Here is a 20,560-nt window from a genome sequence, read left to right as displayed (position 1 = left end):
AATCGCTTACTTGACATTTATTTACATGGTTTAGGAGTATTCTGTATATATAAAAACAGGTAAATCTGAACAGTGGATTTGGATTTCTGTAAGCAAGAAACCCTGGGGGGGGGGGAATCCTATCTGGAATCCTGTTGGTTTAATCCTCAAATCCCATGATCTGGTTCCACTTCCCTTTGCCAGGGAGCTGACTTTGAAATGTAAGAGGCCCTGGAAGGGCCAGTTCCTCCTAACCCTAACTGTGACCTGGCAAATGTGAGGCACTCCTGGTATTAACACCTGAGAGGAATGTGAGCCAGGCTGCTGTCGGTCCATCCCTCTCCCCATGCCCCCCAGGAAGAGCAGGGAGGAAGCAGCAGCTACATTGGCAAGCTGATAATGAGAAAGAAAATGTCTCCACCTCATATGCAGTAATATTTGCTTATTGTAGAAAAGCTAGGACATTGAAGATTTTTAGGCTTTATATGGGAGTATGTCATGGCGACAGACACCTACACTTCAGCTCACAGTTTAGTGTGTGCAGATGAGGGTGGACACAGCAGCAACATGGATGCAAATGTATGCAGAAGCAAAAGACTAACCTTCAAAGGGAAAGATGGCTTGAGTTTTATGATTACCACCTGGGCAATGGAAAGACTTTACAGAAAGTAAGGAAGTGGAGGCTTTCCTTTAAATATCGTGTTTGATTTTCAGCCCGAGTGACTATTGTACTTCTTATATGCTAAGAAGCACAGATGACACCAGAAACACAGATAATCTCCAAAGAGAGGAAGTGGAGAAGCTATTTTTAATATAGTCAAAAATAGGCAAAGATAGAAGAAAAAACATAGATAACAGACGCACATGTCCACACTTTCTCCCAAATCAAGCTTTGCTCTTGAAGTAGGGAGGGAATCGAGGGGAAGCAAAATTCTCAACCTTTCCAAACCAGCCTGGGTGTATAGGAGCCTGGGTGGACAGGAGCTAGTGTATGGGACTTGTAGCCTCCCCATCTTGTCGTCCAGGTAAACCATTCCCTCTCCCTTCTTTGCTTAATGTTATGCAAAAGGGGATGATGGTCTCTTTGCTTAGTGCCTTACTAACTAAACATCCCTTCTGATTCATATTGAAGTCAGGAACTCATATTTGTTCAGGGCTTATCCATGTTTACAGAGGCTGTATGTGTGATATATTTACTATCCCAGAATAGCATCAGGCAGAGGGCCTTTATCTCAAGGATCACATGGAAACAAACTGACTATGGTTCCCAGAGAGGAGTGAAGGGCTAGACCAGGAACCAACAGAAAAATGTTCAGTAAATATAAAACAGAATATCTTATCCATATTTTATCATGTATGTATAATTACATGTGCAGTTGGCCTTTTATGTAGTGACATATGGTCATTATTTATAACATGTACATTTTTAAATTTTAAATAAGTAAAATAAAGCAATAATCCCCAAACTAGGTATAATAAATAAAACAAAAGACAAGTCTCAAGGGTCAAGGAAGCACCGTAAGTAATTTCATATCAAAATGTGAACTGTTATGATATTAAGCACTTTTTGTGTGTTTCTAGGCCTTCCTTGTCTGCAAGAAACCAGGGGAGGTGTCTGGAGACATGACTCTGCAATTAAGAGCACTGGCTTCTGTTCCAGAGGACCAGGGTTCAATACCTAGTACCTACACAATGGCTCACAGCCATCTATACAAAACTCCAGTTCCCGGGGGGGGAGGGGGATCTCATGCCCTCTTTAGACTCCTTGGAGACTGCGCACATGGTACATAGACATATACTCAGGCAGAGCATGCATACACACGATATAAAAATAAATAAAAATTTAAAAATAGAGCAAAAGTAGAGCAGAAAGACAAAGTATGCCAGGAGCGTCTGAATCAGAGCCTGCCCACTGGGGACATCTTCGGGTTTGACTTTCCTCATTCCCCACTTTATGTCTGAGCGAAGGAACAGGTGTGTGGAAAGGGAAACATAATCCAAAGGGCAAAGGCCATTTCCTCCTTCTGTCTTACACTCTGGCTTGACTGGCACTGTGATTATAGGCCTCTGGCATGCGCACTTCGGCCACACACCCCAGCTGTCCCGACACTTGGCTGCACACAGCTCTTTAGCAGGTGTTTGGCTCAGTTTCCTTTTGTCATGTCCAGCCTGGACTGGCTGTTAGCAGGGGAGTCCAAGGACAATATTCCCAAAGCACACTGGGCAGTGTTTTGGAAGCTACTACAAGCTGGATAAACAGTGGTAACAGTGCTTCCCCTACCTCATTGACTAGAGAGGGAAATAAATATCTAACAACCCCCCCAATGCAAATTATAAAGTATGACAATAAAAGGACAGAAAGACAAGTAGAGGGATGAGCCGGGAACCCTTTTCTGGAAAACTAACAGTAAAGCTGTGCCCTTGCAGACAGAAACAAGGTGAGGACTGTGACAAGGGAGCTCCAGGTGGGGAAGCAGCAGCCGAGAATGGGTGTGGAGGATGATCTCAGAACAAATAGTGAGACAGTCATAGTGAGCGTGGCCGCAAGTGTGGGGAGGATGGTGACAGTTCACAGGAAAATTCAGGTGTGTGTGACATTCCGCACACCACATCTCTGATAGACTATAAGGGTAGATTATTGAATATACTCTAAAGAGAAAAACAAGGGGATAGAGAAATAGGTTTAAAACTAGATTCAATAATCTACCCTTTTGTCCTATTTCTATATCCATTCAAGATACCACTACATATCTCAGTGTAACTTGAATTAGATTTAAAAGAATTCTATGATCTAGTTTCTATTAAAAAAGCATTAGCATGGCTGATATGAAGGGAATGGGCTCAAAGTGGGAAGGGAATGGGCTGAAGAGGCAAAGGCCAAAAAGTGACAAGAAGGGACTCGGATGAATTCCAAGAGAATGTTGTCAGGGAGGAAGCAGAGCCTCTGGTAACTGACAACCACTGTGGTCATGGGTTATGTCACGGTGAAGCGGGTGTTAAAATCAGCATCCAGGTTCCTGCTGGAGCTATCAAATGGGTAGAGCTTAAGTTCTTAGATTCAGAAAACTGGAGGTTGTGTGTGGGGGGAGAGGAAGCAGATGTGGCCCACAAGGAGAGGAGGTCAAGAGTTCCAATGTGGATATGTTCAGTTGGAAACAGCTATGAGATATCTGTGGGGCTATGTCAAGCAGTCTACACAAGTTCAGAAAAGAGTTGTGGGCAAGAAGCGTACATGTGAGTCACCAGCCTACCAGGCTGCCTGAGGCCATGGCTTTATGAGAAACACCAGGATAAAAGAACTGAGTTCAGATCATAGATGAATACCAGAGAGAAAAGAGAAAGGGAGCTAAGAAAATATCTCAGTTAATAAAGTGAATGCCATGAAAAGCGAAGGATCCCCAAGCCCACATTAAAAAATATCCGTGTGTGATAGTACACTGGGAAGGCAGGGACAGGTGATGTCTGCGGATCATTGGCCAGCTTAATTGATGACTTACAGGTCAATGAGAGACCCTGCTTCAAAAAAGTAAGGTGGGAAGCAGGTGATGGCTCAGCAGGCAAGGGCACTTGCAGTTAAGTCCGATGACCTGATTTTGACCCCTACGATGCATATGATGGAAGGCAAGCACCAGCTCCTAGAGCTGTTCTCTCACCTTCACACACATACTGTAGAGTGTACACACACAGAATCATTTTCTAAGAGCAAGGCAGGCAGTGCCGAAGAATAACACCTGAGGTTGACCTCTCGCCTCCACACGAGCCGGCACGCCCATGTGCACACACACACACCCTCCACACACACAAACACAGTGCAAGAGAAAGAACTCCAGAAGAGGATGGGCTACAGGACAAAGTTGGAGAAGGCAGAAAAAAAAAGGCAGGAAAAAATTATGCATGTATGGAATGCCACTAAGGAGTCTGACCACAAGAGCCTAAAAAGCACAGAGTGGGCTGGGAACTGCTGAAGCCCTTGGGACTCTTAAAAGGAGACATTTGATGGAGCAGCGGAGACTAAGCCAACTGGAATGGGAAGGATGCTGAATTGGCAAATGAAGAAGAGACACAGTGTCTGCTGGTAAAATTGTTTGAGAAGTGTAGGATGCCCAGAGAAGGTATCTATTTTAACTGATGATGTTCTAAGATAATAACAGTAGTACGTTAACAGTACAAGTGCGGTGAACTGGCAAGGTTTGTGCAGAAATGCTGAAGGCTTGAGAAGGAGGATGGGGCGGCCGAGCATAGTAGTCAGAAATTCCTGTGTCAGAAAATGCTAGAACAAGCTTATTTATGTCATAGGACAATTCTGTCAAGCGGTGGTAAGTCACTCTCTGTTTGGCTGTTTAGAATATGTAGTGATACCATCTGGCCAGGCTTTGTTTCCAATCCCCTGCCCCACCCCCACCCCACCCCCAGTCCTCTTTGGGAGCCCCTTACCCAAAGCCAGTTTCTGACATTTTTCACACCATGTGATGAGAGACAATAACTCCACCTGCCAAGACCCATTAATCCCTAACAGCTGCAGGATCTGGTCCACACCCTGACTCTCCTACTTGAATAGCTTGTCAGGAGGGATGGAGGGATGGAGCTGGCTTCTGAGCTTGTTTCTGTCAGTGCTGTGGGATTTCCATCTCTACCTTTGGTCTTGAACACAGCGCAGCTTTCCCTGGGAAGTCAGACCCAGCATTGACCCAATTCACTTTTGGGAATCTGAAGCTAACGACAGAGGAAGACACACAATGTGGAGACAGTGCTATAGGCGAGCTATGCAAACATAATCCATTATACTGGCAGAAGTGGCAGAGTGTTCACAGGGAACATAATACTCTTCTTAGGTACCCACAAGATTTCCATTGTGGCACAAACTGAAGTATGATTACTACAGCATAAGTCAATTTAATTAATACTTCCGAATAGTAAAATACTGACTATACCAAAACAAGACTTCTGATACCACCAACAAAAGTTTCTGGATATCTCAATAAAAAGTCTTTGAAAAAGAGGAGAAGCCATTAACTGAGACTGCCCGTATTTCAGCGTGCGTGCGTGCGTGCGTGCGTGTGTGTGTGTGTGTGTGTGTGTGTGTGTGTGTGTGTGTGTAGTGGGCATTCACATGCTGTGGTGCACATGTTACACTCAGAGGACATCGGCTGTCTGTCGTTTTCTTTCACTTTGAGGCAGGGTCTCTCTCATTCTACCACTGTGTTGTGTATTCCAGGCTAAGTGACCAAAGAGCTTCTTGGGGATTCTCCTGTCTGCACTTCCCATCTTGCTAGAGGAATGCTGGGATTACAGACACATGGCCCCATGTTTGGCTTTTCTCTTGGGTTCAAAAGACCCTAACTCAGGGTGTCAAGTGTACAGCGAAGGATTTCACCTCCTAAGCCATCTCTCTCCCCAGCCCTGTACATCAAGTTTATACCGTTAACTCTCTGTCTTGACCTGAGTTAGAGAAAACCACGCCCACTATGTCAATAGGTTCTTTGGAATTTCAAAGGCTGCCCATAGAAGAAGCACACATAAAGTCTGAAATGACAAGGGTGTGCAGTTTAATTCTGACATTCAGAAAATCAGCAAATGAAGTGGACTGTGTACATGAGCTTCCATTTCTCACAAAGTACTTCTGAACTCAGTCTTCAGCAATGAGATCCAAGGCCATTATTTACAGGTCTCAAACAAGGAGGAGCCTTAAAAGGAAGTCACATTCAATAGAAATTCCTTTCACACATGAGCTGAAGGACTTACTCAAATTGAAACTGTTTCTTTCTTTTTTCCTTGCTGGATAGAGAACAGGATAGGCAGGAAAGAATGTGTTAAATCTTGTTTGCTTCTTACTAACCCAATTTGGAATTTTACTTTTAATTTTAGGCTTAGTCCAGCTGTTACTAAATCATAATGGAAGAGGAATGTATACTATTACCAAGAGGGGGGAAATACCTCACTAACAAACTAACTCTTTTAAGTCTAAGTTCTGCAGATTATTTTTCACATTTTCCCTAGTGGCTGTCAGCTGACAGTCGAGGTTTGGCCTGAAACACGTAAGCAAGACCCCAGCATAGTATCACCTGTGGCCTGTAGATCACTTGGCAGTGTGTGGGGACCACCCCCTGGAAACAGCAACACCTTTATTCAAGGAGCAGTGCACTTGCATTGGTGGCAATGGCAAGGCCAGAAATTTGAGCCATTCATCTTATTAATGAACAGAAAACTAAACAGAAATGAGGCACCCTTGTTTGACTCTGCCCAAGCCAACCTGCAAGGACACCAGTGACAAACATGCTCAGTACACTAGAAGTAATAAAAAATTAAAAAAAAAACACAAACAAGCAAAAAAAAAAAAGTAGAATCAGAAGCAGAGACAGGCTAATGGGGAAAAAGAACGTATTCATGTAGCAGGACCAGGCTTCCATGAGGTATTAGGGTTTCTTAACATCTGCTGCCTGTTACCTGGCATGTCTTTGTTTGTGACAACAGAGGATCTTAGATCTTTTTTCTAAAGTCATATCATTCAGCCCAAATCATGCAATTCCATATAACATTCAAATCCCAGTAGTTGGGACACCCGCCTCTCCCCTAAAAAGCGCATGCTAATATAGTCTGTTTACCTTGGTCTTTTCGCCTACGATGTTCTTTTCTAGTTCTGTGATTTTCCGGTTTAGATGATCCAGAATCTCCTTCTCCTTCATGAGCTCAGCCGTCTCGGATTTCTGCTCTCCATCCAAAAGAGCACATTCCATATCCAACTAAGGATGCAAAAGAAAGCTCAGAAACATTTCACCTTCAGGAACAACTGCCCACCGCTGTGGTGCAGGCTTAGCAGATTCTCAACAAGTGTTACCGACCAGTCAGATTGTGGGGTTCAGGCATGAAACCTGGGATGCCTGCCTAAGAAAGCAGGATGGGGGGGAGCCCACTATGTATTGGCTTAAAATGCTGATTACCTGAGCACTACATTTTCCAACTGCAACTTCCCTTCAGGAACACTGTGCCTATTGGCGTAGGCTTTAGCTCAAGAATAAACTGCCCGGAGTACAGCCAGCTCTTGTTTGCCCCTGGAGTCTGAGGAGTGAACATTATCCCACCCCCATAAGAGAGGCCAACATTCCTAGAGGATTCCAGGGGTACAGGAGATGACAGGTGAGGAGTCCCCTCACTGTACTCTCCTGCCACCATCTGTGAAGAGCTGACATGAAGACTTCATCTCCCACCTCAGACAGAATTCTGTGTTTTCTGCCACTCCATATGATAGTAACATTAAAATGGTCACTGCCTTTTGCTTCTATTAAATGAAGGAGTCTACCACCTGTTGTGCAAAGCTTTAGAAAGTTGGTTTTACATTTAATTCATGTGTGAATCCCTTTATTAGTATCTACATGATACCAACAAATACTAAGAAAGTTCATAAAATGTTACTTGGATTTGAACTTGTATACTTCATAAGTAGAGGTTAATTTAGCGATTGATTCTGCAGTCAGAAAGCACATATCATATTAATCAGAAAGTTTGGCTAGATATAAAGTAGATTAGAGCTGGCTTAATGTTTATGTCATCAGATTACACAACACAGAGAGAGAGGGAGGGAGGGAGAGAGAGAGGGGGGGGGATGTGAGGCAGGGCTCTCTACAAATGATTCTCACAGAACAAAACAGAGAGGGAATTGTCTGTTCATGTTAACCTCCACGAATTCACCTCTCAGGCCTGTTCCACAATGAGCAGAAATATCTAAGCTGATGGGAAAAAAGAGAAAAGGGAGAGAGTAGATGGTGAGCTCCTAGCTTATACCTCTCTGGAAGATTCATCCATTTGATCATTTATATCTTTGATTTTCTGTTCAAGTTCCTCAAGGTTGTTCAGAATCACCATCCGGGCGTCTTCCATCGCAGCCAACTCCTGAGTCCTCTGGTCTTCATCGATATCCTCTGGGGTCTGTGGTCAAGCAAAACAGATATGGGTTATTCCCACTTGAGCTCTAGAATTTTCCTCTTAGACTTACAAAGCAGATGCAAGGCTTAATGTATCGGTGCTCCTCCACGTGGGTATGGCTGGGAGGACGAACCTAAGCTATATAAGACCTTTCCCAACCAAACAAAATGAATCCATCAAAAAGCATTTTAAAAAGGACCTGGGACAGTTTCATTGAACTATAATGCATTTTCTCATAGACATTACACTACTCTACTCTATCACATACCTAGACGAACGCCAACAAACCAACGTCTAGTCACAAATTCATATCCTTTTACAGCTCGGAGAACTGAGAGGCTATCCAGATGAGGAAATGGTAGCATGAGGAGATGAAGTGGCCTCTCCAGTATCATAAAGTTCAACACGTGCTCACACACACACCAGGGAACCAGAAACAAGGTTGGACCTTTGACACCTTCCCTCAGGCCATCTCTCTGCACCGTGCTATGTGGCTAGCTTCCTTAAAAGCTCCGTCTACAGAAGCCTTTTAACTCGCTAGCCACACCGCTAGGTCTTGCTATCAGGGTTATTCCAAATAAATATTTATACTTACTTATTTGCTTCTAATACAAGGTGGCCATCAGCTTTGACATGACCATGCCACACAATGTCGAACGGCATATTTGATACTGCCAGTGGATGAGGCATGTGCTGTGTTAGTTCGCCCTTCACTAACCTTGTCTTATAGACCGTCTTCTTACATGGTTAAGACATCAGTGGGACTGAGAATAAGACACTGATCACCACTTTTTACATGGAATAAACCAGGTTTCAAGGAAAATGATGAGAACGTCCAACACATGCAGTGACAGTACATTCTCACAGTCTCACACATTAGTGGCAAATTTGGGGGTAAGAAAGGAATGTTGTAGATGATGTACAAATTCCAGCATGCCGTCCCACTGCTTAAAAAGACAACAGACTGCATGAAAATTGCCTCTTCTCTCCAGGAGTTTGGATTAGCTATCTTGAGTGTCACCTGGAGGAGATAAAAACTTTCTGTATAAAAAGAGATGCCACAGGTGTTATATTGATATTTAATTTTTGTATCTTTTGGAATAAAGTGATTTGGGGATGAGTAAGTTGGGATCAGATATTCTACACCTTAAAAATGAAAACAGCAGATCAGTTAAGTAAATTCTTCAGGATCCTTCTCTAATACTTAAAAAGACCATTCACAGGACATGGTGGTAAATATTTGTAATCCCCGGATGTGGAAGTGATAGAAGGACTGCTGATACTTCATGACCAGCCTGATCTATTCAGCAAGACTGAGGCCAGCCAGGGCTACAATAACCAGACCAGGTCTCAGAAAACCAAACAAAACCAACCAAACAAACAAACAAAAATCACGGCAACTAGAGTAACCAATCACTGCACCTAAGCATCCCTTACTGGGTTCATTTGTTTTCTAATCCTGATATAACTTTAAGGAAATGTCTGCCATGCCATATTCTACATGCTTCGCTTGTATTCTTCATTTTGTAGTTCCAAAAGGAGACTGAATACTAAAAATTCACAACCTTGGCCCAGTGTGGTAACTCACATCTGTAAACCCAGCACTCCTGAGGCAGAAGCAAGCAGATCTCTGTGAATTTAAGGCCATTAGATACAAAGCACTGGACTCACAAAGAAATGACAGATTGTAAAATATTTTCTTTAATTTTGACTAATACAAATAGACTGGATATTGTAACTGTAATTCTTTATAATTTTTTGTTGTATATAATCTTACTATGTTAAAATTAAAACCTTCCTTTTTATTAGACAAAAAGGGGGAAATGCTGTGGAATAATCCTCTTGTATACTGTAAAGATTTAATAAAATGCTCATTGGCCCCTAGCCAGGCAGAGAGTAGGTAGGACAACCAACCAAGGATGGGATCGGGGTGCAAGATGTGAAATCCACAAAGAAACAATCAAAATTTTAAAAAAACCTATTCTCTCAATAAGTTAGAACAAAGGCACATAGGTCTTTCAAGGTTCGACATTTAGTTTTTTTGTTGTCATCTTAAACCCACTATGTCACCAACTAATAAACAACTGCTGACTTTTCTATCACAAAGAGTGAAGTTTATTGTCTCAGTTCTCAGGCTCTTGCTTTAGGCTGGGAGGAGTGTCTAACCGTTAATGGCACTGACAGCCTGACAGCCCTCAGAAAGTATCTGAAGGCCAGTATCCTCTTGGGTCAGCATCGCATATTAGGTTTCTGCTTCCAATGGGGTTTAGATATATCTGTCACCAGTGGAAGCAAAGCATTAGGAGAAGACAAAACAAATGACCAGTCTGCAAATTGTGCACTTTGTAGGGCAAGGAGTGAAGATAATTAACAATAGATATGCTAGGTATTTACATGACTCAAAGTTTTTAGAAACTCTATCACAATGGGCATATTTAACAAGGAAGGAGGTTACTGTCTATAATAAGGGTACACAAGGATTTTTGGAAGTTGTTGGGAGATAATCAAGAGGCATCTTAAAACTGAATGGTTTCATTTGTTTTTGCAGATTTCTTTATTTGTATATATTTTGCCTGCAGGTATATCAGTGCCCAAGGAGGCCAGAAGAGGGGGTCAAATTCCCTGGAACTGGAGTTATAGCAGTTGTGAGCCATCTAAGGTGGGTACTAGGAATTGAACCCAGATGCTCTACAGGAGCATCAGATACTCTTAACCACTGAGACATCTCTGCAACCAAACTGAATGTTTTGTGACAGAATGGAAGGAAAGTTTTATTGTAATCTCATTAATTAACAGAATAAAGAAAATCGGTAGGGAAGCAATGCTGTGACAGGAGATGGATAGTGACTAAAAAGTTAAATTTTGAACACATTGACCTCTATTTCAAGTGTGGGATGTATTTTTGTACTAATGTGTAGAACTAGCGCACATCAGTAAATACGTCATCTTTGAAGTAACTTGGTTCACAGAGACAAACAGAAGAGAGGGCAGGGATAAGATGGTTTCTACTCCCACCACTTTTTATACACTTCCTGCAGCTTGATGAGGTGCATGGCTTGTCACTGGGGATAGAACAAAAATAGGCCAGGAGCTGTCTATGAGTCAACTGCCTCAGGTAGTGGTAGATAGCTTCATGAAGACCATTCAAATGAATGTATTTCCAAGGTCGTGAACATTTTTCAGAGTTAAGTAAACTAAGTTCCTGACTTGTAAATTTCAGCTTTCCTAAATGTCATAAAAAATCTCTTTTTGTGATAGATTTTGAGTGTTTTTTTAAAAATATCCCTCTCTTCTCTACTTTCCCATTTACCAATTTAACTAATAACAAGCACTGTACTTCATTAAGCAAACAATCCAGGAGCACAGTATCAGGAAGAGGATACTCCAAACAGAGGGCCAGGAAGCTTTTCTAAGTTTTCTGCTTCTGTTCTTGAGTTATCACAGGCCTATATTTGAAAACTAGGTGACAACCGATCCCTTGGAACCCGTCACCCTCTCATTTGCACCCCAGCGTGAGATGAGTGTGATGTTTCCTGTATCTACCAGTACAGTCTGAGACAATGGACCCTGCGTTAATCTCCAGGGCCTCCAATTCCACAAGACCTTATTTGAGCAAATTAAAACCTCTGCTAGGATCTGCTTGTTTAGACAAGCTTTCTTGTCAGAGCCTTCTCCCAGAAGACACGCTTTAAAGAGAATACACAGCTCAACAATATTAACAAAATCAAGCCCTCTCTATAAAGGAGAAGAAATAGAAAATAAAAATGATGGGATATCACAAATCTGAAAGGAAATGGCTGACAATTGTCCAGAGTTTCAAAGGGATTCACCTACTTTTCCCAAGTATCCAATATTTTTTTCAAAAAATATATTTTTTTTCATTTGTATAGGTATTTTACTTGCATATATGTCTTTGTACCATATGCATACAGTGTTTATGGAAGCCAGAAGAGGACATCTGATTCCCTGGAGCTGGAGAAACAGACCAATGTTTCCTGCCACATGGATGCAGGGAAGTGTACCCATGTCCTCCGGAAGTGCAGCTAGTGCCCTGAAACCCAGAGCCATCTCTTCAGCACCCACACAGTAACTTTTCATTCCTTGATTCCCCCTCCATATTTCCATCCTAACTGTTAAGTTTCAACTTGCCAGAGGGAAGGCCAGATGTGCTATTGAGAACTTCTCTCCTCTGAGAATTTTATGTAAGGGAAATATGACATGGGAAGGAAGAAGTGATTGATGTACACCATGTATTTAATATGCCGCAGTCCTGATGTGTAGCAGGCAGTGCTCAATAATACATGAGAACTTCTGATCAGAAAAAATCAGTATGAGAGTACTGCTATACAGTTAAACTAAAAAAATAATACCATGCACACAAGTTGCCTTGAAAAATGATTCATGTGAAAACTAGGACTTGGTACCATGATGCTAAATTGGAATGTCCTTTTTTAAAGTCAATAGTGCTACTGTTAATATTTGCAGTTTTGTTCAGGGTTGGTTTTGTTTTGTGTGTGTGGTCTTTTTGTGAGTAGTGATGGACACTAAACCCATGGTTTTGTGCAAGTCTTTTACCACTGAATTATATCCCTGATGTTTTTCTTAAAGGATCAGTCAATACATTTGGGCTGGAGAGATGGCTTAAAGGTTAAAAGCACTCCTTGCTCTTGTAGAGGACCCAGGTTCAATTCCCAGCATCCACAGGGTTGTTCCCAATCATCGGTAATACCTGTCCCAGGGAACCAATGCTTTTTTCTGACCTCCAGAGGTGCCAGGTGCATATGGCAGCAGCGCCCCCCATATACCTGCTGGCAAGACAGTTATACATATAAAATAATTTTAAAAATAAGTTATGCATCCTTCTAACAAAGAAACAAACAAATGCCTCGATTTAAAAGGTCTTTTGTTGATATCATTTTGTGGCATGAGGGTTAAAATTATAGATGGCATTATATTAAGACTTACTTTAGTAAACCCTAATCATTTTTAAATACATAAACCTACCTCATACTTGTGGTAGTATTTCTCTCTTATTTTGGTATTTTAATTTAGCCAAATGGGATATATCTTTAATTCTAAGCATCCTCTTTGCAAAAAAGATGGTAGAAAATTTATAGAAACTTTTCTTAACCTGTGTAGAAAAATTAACACTAAAAAATGTCATTGAACTTCATTTTTAAAACACTCAAGTTTGGAAGATATTTGTAAGCTAGTATACAATCAGAAGACTGTGTAATAATTATAACTACCAGTAAATATAAAACCCTTACATTTCTAAAATGGGTCATAAATAAAGCCACTGGGAAGGTCTCTGGAAGCAAAAGACTAATGCTACCAACAAGCACTCCTTAAATTTTGTTTTGTTTTGTTTAGTTTTTCAAGACAGGATTTCTCTATGTAGCTTTGGAGTCTTTCCTGGAACTCGCTCTGTAGACCAGGCTGGCCTCAAATTCACAGAGATCTGCTTGCCTCTACCTCAGGAGTGCTGGGATTAAAGGTGGGCGCCACCAACACCCAGCTGCATCTCTTAGAATTAAGTAAAGCTTGGTACTATTTTTTAGTTTAACTTTAAAGAAAAAGTCAAAATGTAAAATATTTTGAAATATGAAAAAGTATCTATTTTATGCATAATTAAAGATGAATTTAAAACACCTTTCAGCTTGGAAAATTGACAATTTATGACAGTATAAAACCTTAACAAGAGCATGGGGAATAAATTGTGCCACTAGTGAAAGTATGTGGCAGAAAGATAAGATTTTTTTAAAAACTTTTTCGAGATTATAATAATATTACAGCATTTATTCCTTCCCCTTTCTCCCCTCAAACCCTCCCATATACCATTCCCTGGTCTCATTATAATTCATAGCCTCTTTTCTCACTCATTGTTATTATATACATATATCTATATATATGTATATATATATATATATGTAGCCTTAAATGTAATCTGTTTGGTCAATATGATGCTACTTGTATGGGTTTTCAATGCTGACCATTTGATACTGGACATGTTTTCTTCCCTGGGAAAGACTATCTCTCCCACTCCCAGTTTTCCCCAACTGCCTATAGTCACTATACAGTTAAGGGAGTACAGCTTGGGTATGTTCATACATAAAATGAATAATGTACAAGCCAGACATAGTAATTCATACCTGTAGTCCCAGAACTCAGGAGACTGAGTTTACTTAGCCATTCCACTTTCAGTAAGTGACCCAACAGATACAAGTATATAAAAATGTGTATCACAGAAATGACAGACTATGGACACCCCCATGGAGGGCCTCACCCTCCCTGGGGAAATGAGGAGGCATTGGGGGGGTTGGTGGGAGGGCACGGGAGGAGAGGAGGGAAACGAGAGGGACCTGGAATTGACATTGTTTCTAATTTAAATTAAAAAAAATAAATAAAAAGAATACACTTGCAGGTCCATGAAGCTCTTATCTGATCAGCTAGTTTATACTAACCACGTTAATTATGTATGCTTTTACCAGGGTCTGAGTAGCTAAAGTCAGTCACACCTATCATGTGAGCTTCCCTAATTGTACACACTTTACAAGCATTAGACATCAGTCCTAGAAGGAATAAATGCATCTATCTGACAGCCCTGTGAGGGAATAGCTGCAGGCTGCTGACTGGTTTCTTTTGGACTTCATTACAAAGGGCTTTTACTTTCACTTAATGTAATCTCTATCTTAAAACTGCAATAAACTATAACCATTAATAAAAAAATGTGTATCACAGAAAATGATTACATGCGAATTTTCTTATCCCAAACTAGTAATGATATGCATGGTCCTTCCACTAATCCTAATCCAAACAACAATATATCAGGGAAATGCAACTTAAAAAGTACATTGACATTCCATCTCACCTCTGTCAGAATGTCTGTCACCAAGGAAACAAGTACTGGTGGGGATGTGTGGTGGAGTGGGGGAGAAGAGACCTAACACACTGATGGTGAAGGCATAATTTAGTATGGCCACTACAGAAATCAGAATGGAGATTCCTCAAAAAATGAAAAGTAGAACTTCTGTATGATCCAGCAGTACCACTCCTGAATATATACCCTAAGGATTCCAAGTCAACATCCCACAGAGATAGCTTCATATCTATGTGCATTGTCTCACTGTACAGTATAGACACACACACACACACACACACACACACACACACACACGCATGCCAATGCAGCATCATCTATCCACAAGAAGGAAATTATGCCACCACAGGACAATGGTTGAAACTGGAGACCACTGTGTTAAGTGAAATAAGTCAGTCTCACATGTTTTCTCTCATATATGAGATGGGGGAGCAGTCAAGCAGAAGTAGACTGGGGACTGTTAAGAAAGTGGAGTGAGAAAATGGGGAGGGACAGGGAAAAGGAAGGGTAACAGAGGCGATGAGTGTGATCCAATTACATCACAGGTATATGGAAGTTTCATAATGAAACTCGCCCAACTAATATATGCTCAATAAAACTTTTAAGATCCTATGAATAAAGCATTTCCATCAGAATTCTGAAAAACAAAATAAGGTAGTGCAGTATACATAAATGCCCCTTTAATAGTAGGAGACCATGAAGAACAGATTTACTTCACTTCTGTATATAGCTGAGAGGAGCAGGGAGAAGATAATTGGGTAGCTACATCTTCACAGTGCAAATACACTTTACAGTAGTGGTTCTCAACCTTCCTAATGCTGTGACCCTTTAACACACAAAGTTCCTCATATTGTGGAGACCTCCCAAACAGAAAAATTGCTTTTGTTGCTATTTCATACTATAATTTTGCTACTGTTATGAATTATAATGTAAATATCTGTGTTTTCTGATGGTCTTAGGTGACCCCTGTGAAAGAGTCATTTGCCCCCCAAAGGGATGTAACCCATAGGTTGAGAACCACTTCTTTGCAGCGACCTCCCTAACTGCTGTACCTTGCCATCTAAGCACCTGTGATTTTCCTTTCGGTTCCCCGTGGAAGCATGTGTTTGCCCCTGTTTCCCAGTTGCGGTCTTTCCACCCAAGATTACCTTCGGTAGGATACTGAGGTAGGAGGACTCATTGGATGTTTTCAGAAACGCAGCTGAGGATGGTGGGGACGTCCTGGTGAGGTCACCAAGCAGTTCATCATTCCGGCTGCTCCTGGGGGCCAGGAAGCTGGCACTATGGCTGAGGCTCCCGAAGCCCGCAACATCAACATCCTGGAGAGAGCCTTTCTGATGGCACCTGTACCTGGCGTCGGGGCACACCAGAGCCTCCTCAAACACAGACTCCTCATCGGACAGCTGCAGCTTCTCAAGCTCCTTGTTGATTTTCTGCACATCAGCCACCGTGGTGCCAGCGGACAGGCGTCGACCGTCGGGCTTCGTGTACTCAGCACAGAGACTGAGGATGGTCTCCAGCCGCTGCCGCTCCTACAGCATGGAAGGAGGCGAGGTCACTGAGGGTGACAGAAGGGAAACAACTCCAGACTGACTTGGAGCTGGAGGGCTGATTCACATACTAAGCCAGCCTCCCTCCCTCCCTCCCTCCCTCCCTCCCTCCCTCCCCACCTCGGCCCTTTTGAGATAAGATCCCTTTCAGTATATAATTAAATTCATAATCCTTCTCTCTTGAAGGCTGGGCCTTCTATGGTGCATTTAAGGAACAAGATAGAACTCTTTGTGATTCAGGGCTCTCTAAACCCAATGCTAGCTCTCTGCCCCTTTTCCTGGACATACCTGTGCTGACTATAACATACATGGATTCCAATAAGCATCACCCTGATTTATCACGTCTCCAACACTTTGAACATTTTTCTTTAAGTCTGAATTTCTATGCAGTCTTACCTCCCTTCATCTCCTAACCCACCTTTAACAACTAACTCTCCCAATATTATGAACATAACACTTACGCTTAAAATGAACACTCTAACTTCATAGATAAATGTTCTTTTTTACTGTTAGAGACACCAAGAGAAAAATGGCATTTAAAGTATCTTTCAATGCACAGGCTTTGTCTGTGTCTTCCTTTTTTTCTTACATCAAAAATTTCAAACCTTTTAAAATGACTGGTCACTATGTAAAGGCCTTTTGTTCTTCATATGAATAAAACTATCTTTTAAATGTATGGACAGGGCTAGAGATGGCTCAGCCAGAAAAGGCATGGACTGACAAGTTCAGTTCAATCCTTAGGACTTCCATGACGAAAGGAAGAGAGCTGACTGCTGCAAGTTATCCTCTGACCTCCAGACATAAGCTATGGCATGTGTGCTCCTGAACACACACACACACACACACACACACACACACATGCACGCACACACACACACACGAATAACATATAATTAAAATGTATAATTGTTGCAATAAAATAAAGAACAATTCACATCAAGTCCAGATAGAACAACATCAATATAGCTCAAAATTCAAAATCACTGAATGTGCAATTCGTGTAACTGAAAAATAAAATGGTGATTTACTTAATAAAGAAAAAGGCCACAGGCCATCAAGGTCTCAAACAATACCACTCACTAACTGACCCCTCACCAGACTCCATATAAAAACCTAGACATTTATAATTGTAAGCAAATTAATAACATAGTTATGAACAGCAGGAAGCAATTTACCAAGTGGTTCTCAGAAGCCTAGACAGCCTTGCCTGGGGTAGGGAGTCTCACATAAGTCTAATGCCAAAATGAAAACAAGAATCCAAACCGAAGGCCATCTGTTGTGATTAAACTCTACCACACTGGAAAGAGACTTCAAAAGCCCCCCACAGAAAACACTTCACAAACTGGCCATCAGTAATAAAACAGAAACATATTCTGCACACTGTGTGGCTTATTTTCATTCCAATTGCAGCTAATTTGTAAAGGCAAATTCAGAGTTACTTCTTCCTCAGTCGCAGCAGTAACAAACGGAGAAGTACCACACCACTGTGATTCCCTGGTTTTCATTCAATGCACTAACTGACAATTAGAGCTCATTTCAAGTGTATCTGATGTATGTGTGCCCTTTGAAGTAGCCCCCTCCCCCAGAAGAGTAATAACCTGACAAAAAGTTCATTGAACTGGTCCTCCCACCTCCCTGTCACTGCATGAACTTCTGGGCTCCAGCTGCAGGTCTGTCCTCATAGCCTCTTCCCGGGCCGGCACTCATAGCTGGACAAGCCAGGCTCTTTTCATCCAGGAGCCCTGGACCTTATTCATCTCTGCAGCTGCCACCAGCTGCCAAGCCCTACCCACCCCGGCTCTAGCGGGAGGCAGTAGGGGACACAGCATCTATTGACTTATTTTAAACTGCCCAACAATCAAGACTAGTCTACACAGGAATACATAAAGAACACTTTGTGAGGACACAGGTAAGAAGAATGGGACATGACTTAGTTATATCTTCACCTTCCTGTACAACATCTGCACCAGGGACTAAATCTACAAAGAACTCCCCCCTCACTTTCTGCAATTTGAGTTTAAGCGGCGGCATCTAGACTCAGTCTCGGTCTTCAGAGACCACACAGGATGTACACAGTATCTTTGCCAGTTGGGATTATCTGACACTATTGATTTATATTTCCCAGGATCCCAGGAAATGGTATAATCTTCAAATGAAGAAAAGGTACTCCTGCCTAGACTAGGAGACACAGCAACATTCCTCCCACATCTCTTTCCCAAAATAGTTGCCTTTGCTGCCTGGGCTGTTGCTTAATTTCAGAGGGAATAAATGATCCCATCCCTAAGATGGATGCTATTTCAGACAGTGAGACGCAGTATTCAAAGGCTTGAGCACAGGAAGTTTGGTCTACTGGTATGTGTCTCGCTATTCTTATCACCCCATTCACAGCCAATCTGTCCAGATTGAATCAGACACACATGCAGCTCCGCTGCCAACAAATCTAAAAGAAATCCATGTGGTGCCAAGACACACTGGCCCCTTAAAAGCTACACCAAAGAGAAATAGGCTGATACCAGGAAGTGCATCAGAAGGGGAGCTTCAGAGCATTTCAGAAAGCGCTCCAGGAAGCCTTTTAAGGAAAGCCCTGAGCTAAAGTGACCCTCCAGATCCTCCTCCCTTCAGCTCCATCCACTCTGGTGTCTGGTTCCACAGTAGTCATCACTTGGGGATCCTCCACCTTTCCTGTATGACCTCAAGCCAGGGCACAAACCCCTCTCTAAGACTCAGTCTTCCTTGAAGCTTGGCATTGCAGTGTGCAAAGCGGGGGGTGAATCACTTTGAGATCCCCAAATCATCCTGTCCAGTGTCCCATATCAGTAATCCCCCGTTTAGAAGACTGATGGCTGCTAGCCCAGATGCCAAAACCATTGTGATGTTAAGTACTTGGAAAGCAAAATTATTCTAAAAACTTTCCCTCTCTCCTTTCTTATTTCTCCTTCTCCCATCTCTGCATCCCACATATACCCAGGACATTTTGAAGGGGTCATAAAAGCTTAGAAAATGCAGTGAAAATAGTACTATGCAATTCTCTGATCTTAAAGGTTTTTAAAGGTGTTGAAGGCTGGCAATACATTTTTATTTCCAAACTTTCTGCTTCAGAAGATTGTTTCTGATACTGCTCTATTATATCCCCTAAATGGAATAGTAAGAAGCCATCCATTCCCCCTGAAGCCAACATCTGCTGCTCTAGCCCACAAGACTGGGAAAATACTGAATAAATAGATTATGTAGAAAATCAGCTACCAAAGCATGAAACAGAAGTGAAGTGCCTGCTAGATGGTTTGTTATAGTATGCTGAGTCAATTATTTCACAGAACAAAAAGTGTCACCCTGTAGTAGTTACATGTGAGTTAGTCAAAAGAAGTACTTTTCTCTCTTCAAAGGACCTCTTTCAGCAGGTAGGTATGGCTCTACGTTTTTCTTTCTCTCTTTTTAATGCTAGGGACTCACTGTCTCCCTAATCATGAGTTTTGGCAAAAATCTATCAAGTGACTTGCTTCTTGTTGGTGTGTTCAGAATATGTAGGTGCAAAAGGAGCCCTTCTTTACTCATATCTCAATAGGAGGGACAAAAAAAAGTGCCCAACTACAGAAACAGCAATTCACAGAGGCTTCAAAAAACCCTATGGATTAAGGATGGAAATGTAGCTCAATGCAGAGCACACAGACATCTAAAAATGACTGGCAGAATGCAAAGAGGTAGTTAAAGACACGTATACTGAATTTCCTTGATGCCAGGAACACAGGCTAATGTCTCAATTAAGTAGGCCTGGCATGGGGATGGTGATGTATGCCTATAATCCCAGCATTTAAATAGTTATGTCTCTTATGTGTGTGTAATTCTTCCTACATTTAAATCTCTTGAGGTTAGTAACTGGGGTATTAACATTTTCTCTTCTTTGGGGCTTGGTCAAATAGTTTTTCTCTACTTCATCCCCAAATTACATGGTCTTCAGATTTGTGCTGGCCGATGAAATGCAAGAAGCAATGGATGACACTTCTGTACATCAAGCAGGTATGATTTATTACATGGCTTCCTTAGCTGTGGCAGACTGACCCCAAGACAGGAAGTATTGAGAAGAGGTCTTAATCAACCCATACTGGCCATGAAATGTATATGGAAGAAATAGATCTATATTATTTTAAACCTCTAAAATATGCTGTATTCTTTTTTTTCCTAGAGAAAAATTATGACTGATAACTTGTGCTTCATCTTATCGGGAAACTGGCCC

At 41.8% G+C, this 20,560-nt stretch overlaps 1 protein-coding gene across 13 annotated transcripts in view; it reads right to left on the bottom strand.

Moving 5' to 3' along the window:
* Phldb2 (pleckstrin homology like domain family B member 2) overlaps positions 1–20,560 on the bottom strand; it is a 98,781-nt gene that overhangs the window by 45,117 nt on the left and 33,104 nt on the right. For 12 of the 13 annotated variants that reach the window (XM_040750743.1, XM_040750745.1, XM_040750747.1 and 9 more), the window contains exons 3-5: positions 15,928–16,311; positions 7,759–7,902; positions 6,582–6,719 (exon numbers count right to left, since the gene is read on the bottom strand). In XM_040750743.1, the coding sequence (XP_040606677.1) occupies positions 6,582–6,719; positions 7,759–7,902; positions 15,928–16,311 (666 nt within the window). Of the gene's footprint in view, positions 1–6,581; positions 6,720–7,758; positions 7,903–15,927; positions 16,312–17,960; positions 18,053–20,560 lie in introns of those variants that run through there. The other variant, XM_040750757.1, reaches the window with a different exon arrangement.

The sequence above is a fragment of the Mesocricetus auratus genome, unplaced genomic scaffold (genome assembly GCF_017639785.1).
Source record: "Mesocricetus auratus isolate SY011 unplaced genomic scaffold, BCM_Maur_2.0 Super-Scaffold_100008, whole genome shotgun sequence".
Taxonomy (NCBI): domain Eukaryota; kingdom Metazoa; phylum Chordata; class Mammalia; order Rodentia; family Cricetidae; genus Mesocricetus; species Mesocricetus auratus.
Note: the sequence above shows the minus strand (reverse complement) of the source record. Positions and strands in the feature narration are given on the sequence as shown.